At 49.9% G+C, this 18,601-nt stretch overlaps 1 protein-coding gene across 1 annotated transcript; it reads right to left on the bottom strand.

Moving 5' to 3' along the window:
- Positions 1-3,858: 3,858 nt before the first annotated feature.
- LOC147648682 (uncharacterized) lies at positions 3,859-16,727 on the bottom strand. Its single transcript, XM_086866531.1, has 14 exons — positions 16,517-16,727; positions 14,814-14,851; positions 14,241-14,372; positions 12,762-13,103; positions 12,226-12,315; positions 11,655-11,826; positions 10,111-10,174; positions 9,366-9,414; positions 8,875-8,987; positions 8,165-8,282; positions 7,379-7,478; positions 6,718-6,914; positions 5,230-5,367; positions 3,859-4,109 (listed from the first exon to the last, which is right to left on the bottom strand). The coding sequence occupies exons 1-14, from the start codon at positions 16,593-16,595 to the stop codon at positions 3,993-3,995; spliced, it is 1,749 nt and encodes a 582-aa protein (XP_086722657.1). The 5' UTR covers positions 16,596-16,727; the 3' UTR covers positions 3,859-3,992.
- Positions 16,728-18,601: the final 1,874 nt, after the last annotated feature.

The following is an 18,601-nucleotide window of genomic DNA, read 5'->3' as shown; positions in this document are numbered from 1 at the left end:
TGCCGTGCCTGAAGGACACTGCCTATGGATGCTAAATCTGAGCCACAGTGCCTGTACAATTGCAGGCCGCATGGCTCCTCAGGCTGCCTGAGAAAATAGCCTGGGAAAAACATGAGAAGGAATTAAAACAATTCTCAGAGATACTAAACAGCCTTGCAGGTGTTGTTTTGCAACCTGTTGTTTCTCCTTGCAAGAGAAAGTCAGGGGGAGCAAAGTGCCCCTGACCAATGATAGTGGTGTAGTACTTTGTTAACCAATAAGAGTTTCCTTTCTGTACTTTCCACGTATCTGTCTATAAGACAGAGCTGAAGCAGTAAACTAGGAATTCTCCTGTTGTGACTCCCTTGAGAGTCCATTGTCGTTCTTTCTAGCCATTCCCAATCGGAGCGACATCTGGTGACCGCCCGACGTGTGGTGCAGCCGACCCCTGAGGTCAGAAGGTGACCGACGTGACTTCTGCTAATCCCCTGAGGGTAAGCAGCGAGCGGGAAAAAGCCAGCCCTTCCCCCTAGAGGTGTAAGTGGAATTCTCCCGGGCTTTCCAAGTGGAAGCTGGTTTTGGAAACCAACGGGATAGTGGAGCCTGCCGGTGAGTGGGTTTAGAACGGCCGTCTTGGCGAAGCAGAGCTCAAAATCCCTGGGTCCGAGCCGTTAGCGTGTGCGTGACTGCATTCGCAGAGCCGCCAAGATAAAGTCCTCATAATGAAGGACTGCACTTCAGCTGATGAACAGCTGGCCTACCTTGCATGGCAGGATGCCCTGCCCCGCATGGGACTCAGTGTTTCTGAAGATGCCATGCGTGCTTTATTTCAGTGGGTGAAAGAGCAAGGTTTTGTTATAACTATGGACAATGCCTTTGATCTCAAGACTTGGTTGTCGATAGGAGACTATTTATGGTCAGAATTGACTAATGGAGATACCAGCGTGGGTAGCCTAGCAGCCACCTGGGGAGTGCTTTTTAAAGCGCTGAAACGGAGCCAGTCTGAGGACAGTGAAACCGTGGATGAGCTGCATAGTGCTCCTTTAGCTCTGCCCAGACCCTCGGAGGACTTTAGCGGCGAGCGAGAGCAACCCGCAGCCCAGAGATCTCCCTCTCCAGAGAGGTTTGAGCGGCTGCCATCCGCGGAGCTGGGCGCCCGGGCTTTGCCAACGGGAGACTGCCCGCCTGCGCCTGTGCCACCCGCAGAGCCTCCGCCGGCGCCAAAAGTGCCACTGCCGGCCGCCGCAGAACCCCCTTTCTCCAGCGCCTCCGCGCTGTCCGAGCTTCTTCCTTCTGTGCCGCGAACAAAAGCGCAGACATCCCCGCTGCGGCCAGTCAGCGCGGCGGGGCAGGGGGAGAGAGTCGGCGCTCAACTCCCCCGCGCCCGGCGCGCGGGCCACCGCCGCCGGAGAGGCCGAGCGCGGATCCAGAGTGCGGCGGGCCGCCGCCGCCGAGGCGGGGGGAGGGGAGGCAGTGGCCGCGTTCCCCCTGTGCCTGCCCGCCGCCACCAGCCGGGGTCCGGCCGGCCGCCGGCCAACCGCGGGCGGAGGAGCGGCGGGGAGAAGAAAAGCAGCAGCCTCACCTTCCCCCTGTGCCTGCCCGCCGCCGCCGGCCGTGAAAACCCCAAAAAACCCGAACTCAAACCCAAATCTGAGGCCGGGGCCAGGCCCGTGGCAAGCATCGCCCCCCCCGCGCGTCTGAAGCACCGGCGAGAAAGCGCAGGCGGGGGGGGCCGGCGACCTCGCTCTCCCCGCGCGTGCGCGGGAGGCGCTAGCCCTGCGCCCAGTTCGCTCCCCCCGCGCTCCAGCAGGGAGGCGCGGGAGGGAAAGAGAGCGCTTGCCGTGCTCCGCTCCCGATCTGAACTCTAGCAGCAGCCCCCCCGCACCCATAAAGGTGGCGGGGGGAGAGAAAGACAACGGCGGGCCACTCCACCGGGACCTTCTGTATCGACCCGAAGCCGACCCGTTGGCTCCAGCGGCCTGAGCCGTGCCAAAGTCCTGCAGTCCCTGTGGGACCCAAAACTAACTCACTTTGTATTTTTTTTTTTTAAATTTTGTGTTTACAGAACTGACAAACAGCCGTGAAGAGATGGTAACTTCAAATTCCCTAAACCTTCCTGAAATTCATGAACTACTGTTCAAACCCGATGAACAATAACAGCAACCATGAAAACTTTATAAATCCCTCAAAAATCCCTCAATTGTATTTGAAAAAAAAAAAAAAAAAAAAAAAAAAAAAAAAAAAGCGGGATAAGAAGAAGGGATCAAATTGCATATAAATTGCATTGTTTTTATCACTTTAGTATTCTTTCAAACTACTCTATTGACATGTTAGACTGTCAATTCGAACAGACTAACAATGTTGTATATAGTTTTGTATAGTGTGTGTATTAATTCACTGAATTAGAAATATTAGACTCAACCATCAAATCCTTGCAAGGAGAACAAATCCTAAATACCAAAACATAAACCAAAATTCTAAATTAATTCTAAATCAGCATCCATTCTAATTTCTAGTAAAAGAAACCTCTTAAGCTGTGTTTGTTCTTTGTTCTACAAGGGCCCAGTAGAATATAAAACAAATACTGCTTTTTTATTTAACAGAAAAGGGTGAGTTATGGATGCTAAATCTGAGCCACAGTGCCTGTACAATTGCAGGCCGCATGGCTCCTCAGGCTGCCTGAGAAAATAGCCTGGGAAAAACATGAGAAGGAATTAAAACAATTCTCAGAGATACTAAACAGCCTTGCAGGTGTTGTTTTGCAACCTGTTGTTTCTCCTTGCAAGAGAAAGTCAGGGGGAGCAAAGTGCCCCTGACCAATGATAGCGATGTAGTACTTTGTTAACCAATAAGAGTTTCCTTTCTGTACTTTCCACGTATCTGTCTATAAGACAGAGCTGAAGCAATAAACTAGGAATTCTCCTGTCGTGACTCCCTAGAGAGTCCATTGTCGTTCTTCCTAGCCGTTCCCAATCGGAACGACAACTGCCCTGTGCTGGAGCCTGCGGAGCAGCCCGGCTCCCTCCCCCTGTGCCCAGAGTGCTGCACACACTGCTGACCATTGCCAGGAGTTCCAGGGCAGGTGGCAGAAGAGCAGCAATGGTCAGGCAGGGCAGCAGCCCTGGGCTGCTCTTTGCCTTTCTCTCCTCCTGTGCAGACTCCAGACAGCCCATGGCACCAGTGTGTGCTGTGCCCAGCACGGCGCCGCTTCCCCTCAGGAGCAGCCAGCTGCCAGCTTGGCTCTGAGAGCGGAGGATTTGCCTGGTGCCAGCAAGAGGCAGCCAGGGCCAGGCTGCTGCCTCTTGCAGCTCCAAGGGCCTCCTTCCAGCCTGCCTCTGCCGAGGCTCAGGCTTCTCCGGGCTCTGCCAGGGCTCTGCTGGGGCTCCAGCCTGGCCAAGGCCGGGCCCGCTCTCACCTCACAGTCGCTGACAGCTCTGCACCACAGGAGACCTTGCACAGCACCCTCACTGCTCTTTCTGCTTTCTCTCTTCAGCCAGACTCTCCTCCAGCCAAAGAGATTTCTCTTAGGGATACAAATCCAAGTGGCAGGAACCCAAATGTTCTCGAGTCACATCTGCACAGCCTGCATCTGCACAGGATGTTTGCGTTGCACTGCTCCTCCTTTGGTTTTTCCTGCAAATGCCATTGCTGTTTCTGCCTCAAATAGAAATGCCACAGCTGGGAAAAACCTGGCCAGTTGGCTATATTCCAAAGGCAGTGTGGTCTGGAGAGGATGAATAAAGAGGAGCCTTCCCCAGTTACAAACCGTACCAAAGAAGCCATCAATGTCACTTTCCACCTCTAAGAAAAAACTGACAATTCAGGAGGAAATGTTGAGCTTTCTCACAGGGTCAGAAGGAGAGAAATGTTCCAAAGGAGTTGAGATTTTAGAAATTTTATTTAAAATCCTACTCTACAATCCTACACTACAAACCTACACTACCATCCTGCACTACAATCCTACTCTACAATCCTACACTACAGTCCTTCTCTACAGTCCTACTCTAAGGTGGTCATGGAAAATAGTTTGAAATTGATTGGCGCATTCCTGTCTCCTCCTTCCACTTCTTCACTGCAAGGATGAGAGGTGCCAGGCTGGACCCAGGCATGGCCGATGTTATAAATTGATGCTGCAGAAAGGAAAAGAAAACAACAAGAAAGCATGATTTTCCAAGCGAAGAGCTTCAAAGGCAGGGGAATACTTTTTAAATAAAAAGGGGATTGAGTCAGAGTAGGTCAGGAGCATGGGGCAAGAGTGGCACAGGTGATGTGACCCAAGAGCTGGTAGGTGGCCCACCCCTGGAAATATCTGAGGTGTGAGTATCCTGATCTCTTGAAAGATGTCCCTGCTCATTGCAGGACACAGACTAGATGACCTTTCCATGTCCCTGTGTGTTAGTTTGAGATGAATTGACATTTAGGGAAAGAAGTAAGAAACCCCGCACGGAAGTGATTTCTTTGAGAGAAGCTGCTGGGAGCTTCCTCTGTGCCTGAGACAGGCCAATGGCTGGCTAGTTCTGAGAACTGACAACATTTTGCACCATTTAGAAATGAGATGTGCCTCTGTGATGATGCACATTTTGAAAACCACCAGCCCGGGCACTGGCCCTCTTTGCTTCCAGAGCCCGAAGGTAACGGAGCTGTGGTGAGGCCGGCCCTGCTCGCCCACGGCCTGTGCTCCTGGGGGAGGCCGGGCCAGAGCCCAGCGGCTCCCGGGCGGGGGATGGAGGCTGCGGGACCCCGGCCCCAGGCTGGGCCAGGCCATGGCTGCTGACATCTTGCCCACACTAAACCCTCTCCCCGACGTGCAGCGACGGCTCCAGGCCGAGCCTCCCCTCCCAGCGGCTCCCGGGCAGAGAGAGGGGCCCAGCACAGCCTGAAATCCAACACCGTGACTGCCATGACCTGGGTGAGATTGAACCCTTTCACTGCACAGGTGAGACCTTTCTTATTCTTGTGGGCCTGATAATAAAATTTGTTATTCCTTTGAAGTTTGAAGCCTGTTTTGCCCTTCTCCTAATCCATAGCTCCCAGCAAGAAATGAGTAAGTGCCCTGGTGATTTTAGCCAGCGCTAAAACCCAGCACTCCCTGCCAGCCCAGCCCAGTCTAGGATTGCTCCCCACTGTCAGCTGAACAGCACCAAGGTTGGAAGGGAGGAGGATGGGGGCTCATCTGATGCCTTGGATTTCAGTGGAGGAGGAGCCCATCCCTGGGACACTGTTTCACCTGCAGCCCTTTTGGCATTTTACCTGCAGCAGCTCCTTGGCAGACCAGCGCTGCGCCTCGCCTTTCTGCAGGCAGCAGCTCAGGAAGTCACGCAGCAAAGGCGAGAATTGCTCGGGCTGCCGCAGCTGTGGGGTCCCTTCTGTGGCTATGTGGAATTTAGCCTGGAGAAAAAGGAAACACAAGGCTCCACCTGCTTCTTTCCCATCTGGAACTGTTCTCGCAGAGCCCATTGTTTCAGCTCCACTCTGCAGTGGCAGTTTTTGCCCTGACAGAGAGGCAGACATGACTTTCCTGTAGCATTTGGATGATGACTTTCCTGTATCATGAAAAAACCCAAGCCCCAAAGCCACAGCTTTGCCAACATCCAGCAGATCTTGCCTTGGCAGCTGATTTCATTGCCTGATCTAGTTAGTGTCAACTACATCAGCAAATACATGTTTCCTTCTCGGAGGATTCCCAGCAGCTTGGCAGCCTTTTTGGAAGAGGAATTTTGCTATTCTAACTAACTCTACTATTTCCAAGAATTATTACATGAAAAGAATCTCTGCAGTGCTTGTTGGTCCCTTAAGCACAGCTGCCATAAAACAAAACTCATCCAGCTTTTTGTCCTGTTCTTGAAAATGATGGTAATTAGAAGAAAAGAAAGGAAATGCAGCAGGTGTTCCTCAGGGAAGGAAACAAACCTTTGGAATCTCATTTTCAACACAGACACATTAAGATGCCTCCACAAATGTATTGGGTTGAAAATGCCTGTTTGGGCACACAGGAGCAACCTGCAGCTCTGTCTCTCAGCACTCTGAAAATTTCAGGTTCCTTTATGTGGCAAAAGGAAAATATTCACGGTGAAATCAGAAGTGTCATCCCTGTGGTAAGCCTGTGCTCGTTGGATTCTCAAGTCAATGCATTAACGCTGTGCCCATCCCAGAAAGTGCCAGGAAACAAACAGGAGGTTTTGGCAGGCTCTCCCCGTCACCAGGCTCCAGCTTGGTGATATGGAGAAAGTGGCTTGGGTTATGAAAGAAGGTGGTCACTGAGTGTCTCAGCAGCACTGCACAAGAAGCAGAAGAGACTCTGGCTTTACAGCCTCATCTCCAGGTTTCAGGCAAGTTTCCCTGTGAGAAGAATGGGGCTGCACTTCTTCTCTCAAAAGCACTGTTTTAGAAACTTGGTTTGGTTTGAGTTTCTTTGCTTCATTTCTGGAAAGATAACACCAGCTCTGAGACGCTTGTTTTCTATTCCTGGGGCCATCTACACAGCCAAAAGAGCTGGAGCGACTTGTAAGGCAAAGCAAAATGCTGCCTGAGAATGGAGATGGTTTGGGCGAGGTAAGGCTTGAGTTCCCCCAGTGCTGCAACCAAAGCTCCAGCAGATGCTGATGTGCTGCAGGGCCATTTGTAGAAGGGGCCTTGGTGGAAGTACTTCCAGCAGATGGCCATGGGATTTTGTGCAGTGAGCAGAGAACACGGGACAGGTGAGAAAGACAGCGGGATCAGAGAGTATTTGCTCCTTACCGATCGAGCAGTGAAACTGTCATAAGGAGTTTTTTGTTCGGCCATTTCAATTGCCACAATTCCAAAAGACCACACGTCCACTTTGGGGCCATATGGTTGACGCTTCACCACTTCAGGTGCCATCCACCAAGGAGTCCCGGTCACCGAGCACCGCTGATTTTGCTCAGGGGTGAGCTGAGCAGAAAGGCCAAAATCAGCTGAGGAGAAAGCAAAATACTCTTTTAAATTTCATACTCTCAATTAGGAAACCAAGCCAAAGAATTCCCCAGTAGAAGTTTGAGAATGTGCAGTTGAATTTCCTGGACGACACTCCCTGATCTCTTTATCTGAGGCTTTAGCCAAGGAAATATGAATTGGCTACTTCAAACATCCCCCCATTTTTTACACTTCCTCCAGCAGTGCCTTTTGTTCCCCTGAAGGTTTAGATTGCAGCTCCCTCCCTCTGGAAGGAACACACACAGACACACACAGAGCAATAGCACTCTGGGCTGCTTGTGGTTCCTTGTCATAGCTGTGTGCACCCTGCAACTGTGCCTTCAGCCCACAGCAGGGGGGACCCCTGCACTGCCAGCAGCAGCATTTTTGGGGAGCTGGCAGTCACTGAAAGCAGCCCCACACCCCCCATTCCTGGAAGGCTGAAGCTGAGCAAGAATACACTGACCCAGCTTGACAGAGCCGTCGGTTCTGAGAAGGATGTTGTTGCTCTTGACATCTCGATGGATCACGTGGTTGGAGTGAAGAAAATCCAGTCCTTGCAGGCACTGAGAGAGAAAACAGAACCAGGGGGACAAAAAGTAGTGCTGTGAGTTCATCGCACAAGCAAGGAAACAGCTGTGGAAGGTTCCCTTTGCAGGGGAATGGGGAGGAATGGCAGAACACAGCGCCATTGAGAGCAAGAGCCTGCTGCTCCAACAGGAGCAGAGCAGCACCTTTCTCAGGAAAGGCATGTCAGCTTTTGAAAGAGCACCAGCAACTGCTGTTGTAGACTGTCCCCTGCAAAGCAGCCAGGGTGACTGCAGCTGCAGTGCATGTGCTCAGAAGCAAACAGCATTTGGGCTGCACTACTATCCTTTTCAGCTGAGAACTAAAAGAAATTAGTCTCTCTTTTTTTCTTTCCTGTTGGTTTCAAATCCTGCCAGCACACCTTTGCTTTAGAGCCAAGGAATGTAGTGCAGACAGGCAAAAGTTTAGCTAGGCAAGGTGGAGAAGTGCAAATGCCAATGCAAGAGACAGAGCTAGAATACAAGAGCAGGGGATAAGAGTACAGGAAGTGAGTCCAGTGAGTGTAGGGGCACTGGCAGACAGTTCCCTTGAGATGCTCTTGCTTGCCCATAGCCGAGCAGCAGCACAGAAACCAAGCTTGGCCCATGAAATCCCTCCCGTTCTGAGCCCCTGTTTCCCAGACAATGCAGCTCAAGGCCTTGGAAGCACAGATGGGATCCCTGACCTCCCGACTGACAGCTGCAATCTCTCCTTCAGACATTTGAATCTCGTCGATGAGATCTCTCAGAGTGCCTCCGTCCATGTACTCCATCACCAGCCAGAGTTCCTCATGCACAAGGTAGCTGAAAAAAGGAAACAAGGCCATGCAGGTGAACATGCACGGCTAGGTTGGTTTTTTGCTTGAGTCTTGTTTCTGGGTCCCTTGGAGACAAGGGCAGAAGAAAAGGAATAGACATTGCCTCTAGGCTGTGCAGTGTTTGCAGTCTGTGCTGTCTCAAGGAGAAAGGCAGTTTAGGAAGAGCCCAGATAAAAAACCTGTCACGCATGGCATTTCTGGAAATAAGCACCTAGTCTTCCTGGCATGCACAGCAATGGAAAAGAGGGGCAACAATGCAAGGGCAATCCTCTCTTGGATGGTTCATCAGCATTTAAGAAACTTGAAAAACTCAAGCCCAAAGAACTGTGGAGGCAATGAACTTACAAGGTATTGAATTCTTAAGATAGAGCTGATGCAGGGTTTTGAACCATTTTCAGTCTGCATTTGCCAGGGTGGATTCATGCAGACAAAATGCAGTCTCTTCCCATCCATTGGAGATAAGTAGAGAAATAATCATTAACAGCTCTATTTCCTGCCAGTGACCAAAGTGAGTTTTTAAGCTCTCATGCCTGTAGTATGTAAAGAAACATTCAAGGGATAGGACCGTGACCACTCACCTGGCTAAGTAATTCACGATCCTGGGACTCCTATTGCTCTCCATGATCCTGATTTCATTCATGGTTAGTATCTTCCTACTCACTCCTTGCACATTTATTTTCTTTATGGCCACCTCAAATGACATTGAAAAGGAGTAATTTGAGAAAATTGGTAGCATGAGACCACAACACACATGGAGCAAGTGATTTTGGAATGGCACAGCCAAGCTGTGCCCAAGTGCCTTGTGATTAGACCTCATCACTGGAGTAATTAGGGAGTGACATTCCAACAGCCCATTTCTCTGCTCCCTTGGGGGTCAGTTACAGGACACATGGCCACTGGTGATTTGCCTTGTCCACAAAGCCTGTTCCAAGTGCAATTTGCAGGCTGGCTCCAGTCTGTGCTTCTTGTGCCTTTTCAGCACAGCTCTACTCAAAGCTCCAGCCACAGCTGTCAGCAGTGGGGAAAGGCCTGGAGAGCAGCAGAGGCTGCAGGGGCTGTTGACATTTACCTCTCCTCCTGTTACAATGTCAAGTGCTCTGGAAACCTCTCCAAAACCCCTAGAAACAAAACAGCAGCAAAGAAAGGAGAAGCCATTTAGATCTTGCAGTGGAAGCCAGTCCAGACAGGAGAGCTCTGCTGTAAATGCCTAAAAGCTGCAGGTTGCAGGAGGGGTCTGCCAGAAGGCAGATGATGCATTTTCCCCTCAGGTGCCTGGGCACTGGGCCTGTTCCTGAAGCCTTGGGCTTTACTGCCTCAGCTCCAAAAGGCAGCTTATTCCTTCATCTCGGCTATCAGCTTCTAAACTGTGCAATTCTAACCCTGAGCACGGAGTATTTCCTTTAGCAAACTCTTGGAGAGAAATGTTCCTGAGAACTGTTATCTGACAGCTCTCATCGGGGGTAGGTTGTGCTTTCAGGCAAGCAAGATTCTTCTCCTTTCATTAGTGTGGCCAGATGATTTGGAGACATCCAAAAATGCTGAGGAAATGAATCCTGAGCTGTCCCACACTTGAGAGACAAGCAGATTTCCCAGGTTCTGTTCCTTGCTGCAGGCAAGACCTTGGCAGCATGGAGATGTCTTTGACAATGCCTTCTGAGCACACTTGACAAATTCTGGCCAGTACTGAGAGATGGGGCAGACTAAGCCCGCTGTCTAAACATGTGGACAACTTGTCTGACTTCCCACTTGATGGATATTCCCCCAGTGAAACACCTGGCCCATGGCTGTGTAGAAGTGACTGTGGTTGGACTCACCCGCTGCCAAGACTTTCCAGTTCAATGTATTTTGTGATGGGATTTTCCTTGTTCACCATTCTCCCTGAGGGAAACAAAATGCAAGATGCTGACTTTCAGGCAGAGATCCGAACTTGCAGGAGATGCCAAAGGCAGCCCCGCTGTCTGGGGCTCTGAACCCTCTGTGGTCAGCTGGGCAGCAAGCACAGCAGCAACAAGACAGGCAGTTGTGCAGTACAAATGGGCAGCAGAGAGACTGATTTTGTCCAGTCCTTGGAAGGAAATGAAGCGCAGAGAGCACAGCAGGGCACAGCACAAGGCTGGCAAAGGCCAAGCATGAGCACTGACAAGCAATGGCAAGAAGACACAGCCAGCCTGAGCCCCTGACAAGCTGTGGCCCCTGTTCAGGACACAACAGCATTGCCTTGGAGATCAGACACAGCCAGGTGCAGATCAAGGCCATTTTGTGTCCCAGCAGGTGAAGGTGGGATCAAATCAGCTGGGATCTTTTCTCAGCCCCACCAGGTCTTTTCTGAGAGCACAGCACTGGCAGCAGTTATGGGCAAGAAGCAGATTAAATGGGTTGTGCTGCAAAATCACAAAGGGCTTGATGTGTTTTCCCAGAGACTGATCTGAGCAGGGCTTGGGCCAATAGGTAGGATTCTGAGAGTCATGGGAATGGCTGGGAATCAGGTATGAAAAAGTGCCATGGATCTGAGGAATACACAGCACAGGGGCTGCAGGCTCGCTCCTGAGAAATGCCTGCAGTGCTATTTTATCTGATCACACCACGTGGATGTGTCTCTTGGACACATCTTTATAAAAATAAAACTAGGATATTAATTACAGATTGTTACACAAGTATCTGTTTCTTCATTGTGGGCACAATGAAAACATCTCTTGCTCTCTGTTTCTGCTGTCACCTGATGTTCTTTCAAACGAGTCCTCACTGACAAAAATACAGCATTCTCATAAAAACCTTGTAGATGTAGTAGAGGCAATAAAAACAGTCCTAAAAATGACACTAGTAAGACACATGGGGCAGAACAGCTCTTTCAGGATGGAGAAAAAACAAACTCTACCAAAAAAACACCAAAACCAAAACAAAAATCTATAAAAAACAGCACACAGAAAACAGAACCACAACAAAAAGACAAAACCCCAAAACCAATCAATATCTCTGAAGTCTTTTGGTTCTGACGACAGGTGGGAAGTCTGGAGTCTAAGGAGAATCTAGGAATCAAATATTCTGTTCAGTTTGGCCACTAGCACACAGGACTTGCATAGATCATTTGCTGGGCCACAGCCTCCTGCTGATCCAAGAACAATTCCTGCTTCTGCCTTTAGTGGCAAGGGAATGCCAGGCAAAGCCGAGCCAGTCCAAGCTGCCCTCAGAGGCAGCAGGAACAGCCAGAGCACTCTCTCGCTGCCTCAGAGCACAGCAGTTCCTATGGGGAGTCCTAAATGTCTCTGGGACACCAAAGTGAGGAGGATCATTTGCTACAGCTCTGCTGGCACGTGCACACAATACACTGTCCCTCAGACAAGAAATACACCAGACGTACTCAGTTGCTCCACGAAGTCTCCCAGGCTCTCCTGGAGCTGAGCAGCAGATGTGTCACTGCTGGAAATGGACAAACTGCCCGGGCTCCACTGCTCAGCTTGGGCAACAAAGGCTCCTTTAGATGCTGCTGCTGCTGCTGCTGCAGCAGATTGAATGGAAGAGCCTCTGTATATCTGCGAGAAGAAAGGAGTTTGTGTCAGAAAGCTGGCTGGCAGAGATTACCCCGAGTTCCCTTTTCAAATGCAAGCCCTTAGGAAGTTGCTGTTAGCCACATGCAAAGCTCATCAACTGGATTTTTTGGATGCCCACTTCTGGAACCAAATGGTCAAAACCCAAGGTTGGTTTTAATCAAGTTGATGGCCAGTTTCATTTTCCATTTTCCTGGATTTTCTCAAGGATGACTACAACAATGACCATTGCACTTCCTCCCAAGGATCCCTTTCCCCCTCCAAGGGCTGCAGACACATTTGCAGCTCCTTGTTCTAATGTTGGAGCTCCTCCCCTTCAGTCCTCTTTTCCTGCACCATCTTCAGAAGGTGCTCAGCCTGCAGCACTTGTGCTTGGGACAGTACCTGTGCCTGCCGCCGACCTTGGGGCTCTTCATCAGCAGGCATTTGCTGGAAGCCTTCGCAGGCTGCCAGGTGAGATATCAACACGTCCACCTCAAGTCAAAGAGAACAAAGCAGTCAGAGACCACAGCTTGTCCCTGTGTGCCAAGGCTCATTGACTGTGAGCAAAGGGAAAGAGCAGGACAGCAGCAGATTCACCAAGGGATAGAGACAGCTTGCAGCTTGTATTCCAAATCTGTCTGGGGGACTGTGTTCACTTGCAAAAAGCCCTGAAGAAACAAGGAGAGCAGGAGCAGGCCAGCAGGAATCCCTTGAGATGAGTGCTGGCAAAAGGGGCAAATGACTGGTGCCACTGTCCAGGGCAGCAGCTGAGATTGAGCACAGCAGGAAATGTCCTTCCAAGCAGCTGGGATAGACACTACAGCAGGATGGCACTGAGAGGCATCAGCCCAGCCCCCTGCTGCTCTGCAGAGGAAAGGCAAGAAGGGCAGAAAGCACCAGACTGCAGTGACTGCTGTGCCTATCGCTCTTTCACTCACTCGATTTTCTAGAGCCTCTTGCTGCTGAGCGAGGAGATGGAATTTCTCTTGGATGATTTTCCTTTCTTCCTCCAGCCTCTTCTCCCTTGCCCTGATCCTAGCCTCAGTTTCCTGCAGCTCTGCCAGAAGCTCCTCATCAGAGGCCTGTGAAGAATGACAGAGAGGAATTTTCATGAGTGGAGTGTCTGCCACTCTTTCACTCACCTGGTTCTGTTGATTTCCTCTCTGCCAGGGGAGATTCATCTCCTCTTCGATGCTTCTGTCCTCCTCAGGCCTCCTCTTCACTGCCATGATGGCCCTTGGAGCTTCGGGCAGCTCTGCCTGGGGCTCTGCCTCGATGTTCTGTACACACAAATGGAGAGCAAGTGCCTGGGAGCTGCCCTTTTCAGGCCTGCCCTGCCACTCCTGCCCTTCTGACATCTACACTCTTGTTAGAAATCCTGCTCATTCAGGAGACAAGGATGTGTGCAATTTGATCCTCTGCTGCAGGTCAGAGAGCCTCTATGGCCACCTCAGGATATGGAAGAGGACCAAGGTGTTTCTCCTCCCTCTTTTGTCAGCTGAGAATTCTGAGTGGCACTGACAGAGATCCTCAAAAGGCCCCACCAACAAATTAATTGACACACCCCTAGGGATGCCAATGAAGGAAGCCATGGGTCATGTAATGCATGTATGACCAAAGTCACCAAAAACCACCTAAACCATGGAATTGTCCCACCTCACTAGGACAGGCAGAAATTTATAGGTTAAACAGGGAGTGTCAGGACAGAAGAGGCAGGAGGAGGAAAACAGCTCTGAGTACAAAAAACAACCATCTCTAAAGGGGTTCTTAGCAACACAAGACAGCACTCAAGGACTTGCAGCTTTGCCCCCACACTAGGCTCCAATGCAGTTTCCAAAGCTGCAGACTTCACCACAAAACGTATCAAGAGAAACTGGCCACTTGTGGATTTTGCCTCAGAAGAAGGGTTCAGAACTACGCAGTTTGTTTCTTTGGCCACACAGGACAAGAATGGCCGGCCACAGCTTCATGGACAACACAATCATCTCCTTGCAGCTTATCAAAAGCCAAAAGACAGGTGGCCTAAAAGACTCTGTAGCAGTGAAGAATTACTCCAGAAAACTGCAGAACACTTCTCCAGGTCATCCAGAGGTTTCCAAAAAGGGACAGCAAACAAACCAAGCCCTGTGAGCCCCAGAAATGCCGTGTGAGCCCTTGGCCATGGCTTGGCAGAAGCCAAGAGACAGAGCTTCCCTGAGCCAAGCAGCCAGCTGCTCACCCGCAGGCAGCAGCGCTTTGGGGCCTCAGCACGACGGCTCAAAGCCCAATTTCCAGCTGCCACGGGATGGGGGAATGGCTGGGTGCTGGCAGGACTCCAGCACTCAGCATCTTCAGCCAGCAACAGCAAGTGCTGGCTGCTCAGAAACTTGCAGCTCTGCCTTGCACTAAAGACAGCAGCACCCAGCACTGGCACTTACTGTCTGGGCATGGTCAGGCTGGGCTGTGACCACAGCTGGAGGCTCGTGCTCCTTTTGCTCATTTTGCTCCTCTTTGGCCTCTTCTCCAGGAGCAGAGGGAGCCACAGCAGAGTCTGCTCTTGCTTCTGGGCTCTGTGGACAGATGGTGGAGTTAGGGACAGGCAGCTCCCTATCATTTAGAACCTTATTTCTCTTCAGCTCGATTTCTACAACCAGCTCTACCAAGCACAAATCATCAGCTTTGATAGCAATGGGATTCTAAGTCTCTCCAACTAAATTAAAATGGGTTAATTCAGCCAGGCAGAAAATAGCTCTGAATTAGAGTTCACCCTGGCTACTATCATCAAGCAACGTTCTCTCTGCAAATCTGAGCTTTGAGTTCTTTTAAAGCTCTGCAATGGAAAATTGGGAAATAGCCAACAATGCCTTTGCTATTGCTGTTGTAAACATGGAAATGGATCTTCTTTCAGCCCACCCAACTGGCCCTCTGCACTCTACTGCCACAGGCCAAGCTCACAGTTCCCTGCACAATTCTGAAACACCAGGAGCATCAAATGTTCCTTTCTGACTCACCTCAGGATCGGCACCTCTGAACACACGGCTCAGATGACCTGCAGTGGGCAAGGAAAAGGAACCAAATTCTTTGAGAAAACTGGAGAGAAACGTGGCCTATTTAGAGCAGCATCTGAGAAGATCTCCCATGTCTACATTTTCAAAGGTGTCCTGCTTGACTGTTGTGGTTTAAAGCAGCAACTAAAAAATCACTAGAAAACTTACTTATTTCTTGCTGTGAGGTATGGATTAGAACAAGAGCAAAACAAGCTTAAAACTTAAATGGAATAAAGAAAGTTTATTTACAAAAACGACAAGAATAAGAAACCAGAATAAAACTTCCAGAACAACCCTTTTCTCCCCCACTACCCAACCATTCCCTTGTTTACATGACAACATGGAGACAAAAAACTTCAGAACTTTGGTGTTTACAACAGTCCCAATTCCTGCTAGAGTCTTTTCATCAGTCTTTGTAGAGAAACAGAAGTCTTCTTCTGCTATCTGTGGAGTTTTTCACAAGAAAACTATTTTTCTTCATAGCTTTCTATTTCTCTGATGCCAGCTGCCCGGAAATCTGCCATCAGTTGTCTCCTCCCATTTCCCATCACTCTGAGGTGTGTTATGGGTCATGAGTCCAGGGATGTCATTTTTATGAATGAGTTATTCAAAGGCAAAAGTTCTCTTTGTCTGTTTTTGTGAGTCCCCCTGGAAACAGAAGTTTTCTCTTTTTGCTTCTTAAAAGCCACAAATCTTCAACTCTTACTTCTCCCGCTCTGTTCCAGCATCTCACAGTGTCACAACTACTTCATCATTTGCTCAAAATCCACACTTGGAAACACTCCATTCCTCCCAATATACTCTGTCATGAATTAAAAGAGTTTTTTTCAGAACACTACTGTCCATCTCCATAGCTTTAACAGAAAAATATTTCAGCTTATTAAAGCATCTCCTTATTTCTCTTCCCCCTCTAAAGTTAATTTTTTTCTTCACTCTCTTTGATGGGTTGATGGTTGATCACTCCCTCTCTCTCTCTCTCTGGAAAAAAAGGATTAATCTGCAAGTCTCATGCAGGCAGTAAAAGAGTTAAAATCTTGCTAAAGCTGCAGATGTTGATGGTGTCAGGTTTCAGTTCAGTGGCAGAAACTGCAAACCAAGTCAGGCTGGCCGGCTCCGTTTCTCCCCCCACCCCGCCCTCTGCAGCCTTGTCCGGCCTGGAGGGGGGGAGGAGGCCGAGACAGAGCCCTGTGACCTCGTCAGAAGCCAGAAACCAAAGAGAGCAAGAAATTCCCGGCCTCACATCTTCAGGTGGTGTTCACAGGTTGATCTCACTTCTCAATAGTTAAAACCGCTGCCAATTCTCACCCATGGCCAGGAATTAGTCAGGAGAAAAAACTCCCATCAGCCTCCAGCAGTTTCAACTTCCCCAGCTCTCAGAGCTATCTTAAAAGTAAAGTCACCCCAAGAGATTGAGCCAGCAAAGTGAGGAAATGCCAGACTCTGCTGCCACAGGCTCTCCCGTGGAGGGAACAGAAGCCCTGCAAATGCTGCCCGCAGCCCCCTGGCTACAGACACCCCGTGTTTTGCTGAAGGTGTTGACAGGAGCTTGACCAAACCAGGGGCACCCTCATGGTCTTTGTGTTTCAATAGCAACCCGGTCACTAAGAAAGAGCAGGGAGACCTACAAAAGCCAGCTCAGGTTCCAGCCAGGGAAAACCTCTACTTACGTGCCAGGTTGGTGAGGTAATAGCCGGAGTAGCCGATGACATAAATGGCGCAAAAGGCAACAGCGAGCTGCTCCATCATTGTAGCACTGCTGTGCCAGTTTGCACACTCTGCTCCACCACAAGAACAAACAAGGCTCCTGTCAGTGTGCAGCTGCCCACTGACAAACGCCTCAAGCAGGAGGATGCTCCTGCACTGAGCAAGCCCAAGAGCTGCTCTGACCCTGAGGCCTTCTGTGCACCAAGGCAACCTTGGGATGTCACCACGACAAGGTGGCATCCATGCCCTGACATCACAAAGCCAATGCTCTGCGCTGCTCTGGGAATTGATGCAGAGCAACCCAGCCTTCCCTACAGCAAACACAAAATTGCCTGGCAGGTTCTCCTCTGTCACAAAGTGTCACAAATCCTTTGCTGGGCTGTGGGAAATGGAAAGACAGAAACTTCCACAGACACTGAAGGGTTTGATTTACAGCCTTGGAAGGAACTTGGGTTCATGCAATGCTAAAGGTTCACAGATGCTGAGTCGAGAATTCATAAGCTTATGTTCCTATAGCTGCAAGTAAGAATATGCCATAAGTAAATAAAAAACTGCATTGAGTGAGATGGTGGAGAGTTTTCATCTGTGATTGTGTGATTTTATAGAGTAAGCTATGAATCTAAATATTATCCTAAGAAGCACATGTGTGTAGGTGAGCTAGCAGTGTATTGGGTGAAAAGCAGACACAGTGCAGCAGAACTTGGCAAAGGTGAAAGGTGATTAAGTAATAATAAACCTCTTCAATTTAGTGCATTAGCCAAAAAACTCAAATTAGCGAATCTCAGCCACTGCACCAGGCTGAAGCTGAGGATCCCCAGCCAAGCTCAGAGGGAGGAGAACACAGCATTTGTGGGATCCTTTCCAGTCTGACTTGCTTTAGCTGGAGCCTGGGGGAGGAGAGAGCAGGAGAAGGGTTGGCTGAGTCCTCTCCCCTCTGCCTTGCCCTTCTCTGCTGGATCCTCAGTTCATCCCACACCCACCCAAGACTCCATCCCCATCCTACTGGGGCTGACGGGATTAAAGGAGATAAAGAGGAGATTAAAAAGATAGAGAGGAGAGAAAAAGAGAAGTTTAAATGCGGCTTAAATATTAACGAAATGCACATGTTAGTGACTGCTGAGAGTTCCAAGGGAGCTGAAGGGTTTGCGAAGGGCCAGGAGCCCGTGAAGGGCTCAGGAGCTGCTGCTGCCGGGAGGGAGGAAATGCACCAATGGCTCCCAGCAGAGTCTGTGCTTTGAGACTCTTTCCCAAACAGCTGCAGGAGGGAAAGCAGCTGAGTTTGGAGGAAGAGTTTTCTGCTGAGGTTTCCTGTTTGGAGCTGTCACAAGCTTGAGCTGCTCAAGGGAAATGCGGCTCTGCTTCCAGCAGGGCCCAACTGCCCGGGAGCACAACTTTGTTCCCTGGCCCTGAGCCAACGGGCAGCAGCAGCTTCTGTTCCCTCCTGGCTCTTGTGTCATTTCCAGCAGCACAAGACACACCAAGAAAAGCTCCTCCAGAACATGCCATGAGAAACACAACCTGATTTCATTGCATGAAGGAGCTCTGACAGTCCTATGGGCTCAGGTTTGTTTGTCAGTGAACAGAGCAGGGAAAAGCACAGACACATTCCCTGCACAGGGAATTCCCAGGAGGAAAGTGCAGCGCTGGAGGATGTGCTTGGATACAACGTTCCCACGGCAGTTTTGGGGATAAAATTGTCAGGAGAGAGAAAAGAAAAAGTCCTACCAAGGGTGGTCTGGGGAGGGCTGGTGCTTCCTGGGAGGCTCCCAATGCTCAAGAGGACAAAGCCCAGACCTTGTCCAAGCTGCGAGCTGGGTCTGAGCCAGGAACCAGGGGGTGGCAGAGACATTGCTGCTGAAGGGCTTCAGATTGCCAAAGCTAAAGTGTCCAGGATCAAGGAACAACTTGAAGTTACAGAATTCCCAGCACCCATATTCAGCCTCATTTCAAGCTGAAAGCGGAGCTTCACTTGTGACTCTGCTTTTTAATAACGAATGTAAAAATTCAACAAAATTCCCTTAAAGACCCCATGAAGGTTCACACTGAGA

The sequence above is a fragment of the Cyanistes caeruleus genome, chromosome 31 (assembly GCF_971803275.1).
Source record: "Cyanistes caeruleus chromosome 31, bCyaCae1.hap1.1, whole genome shotgun sequence".
In the NCBI taxonomy this organism is placed as follows: domain Eukaryota; kingdom Metazoa; phylum Chordata; class Aves; order Passeriformes; family Paridae; genus Cyanistes; species Cyanistes caeruleus.
This window is presented reverse-complemented; position numbering and strand designations above follow the sequence as displayed.

Coding starts and splice junctions, on each gene's coding strand:
- LOC147648682 (XM_086866531.1), bottom strand. CDS start 16,595: ATGATGGAGCAGCTCGCTGTTGCCTTTTGCGCCATTTATGTCATCGGC. Junction 8,988..9,365: donor ACATTGTAACAGGAGGAGAG/GTAAATGTCAAC, acceptor ATGTCATTTGAG/GTGGCCATAAAGAAAATAAA. Junction 7,479..8,164: donor TTGCAGCTGTCAGTCGGGAG/GTCAGGGATCCC, acceptor TTTCTCTCTCAG/TGCCTGCAAGGACTGGATTT.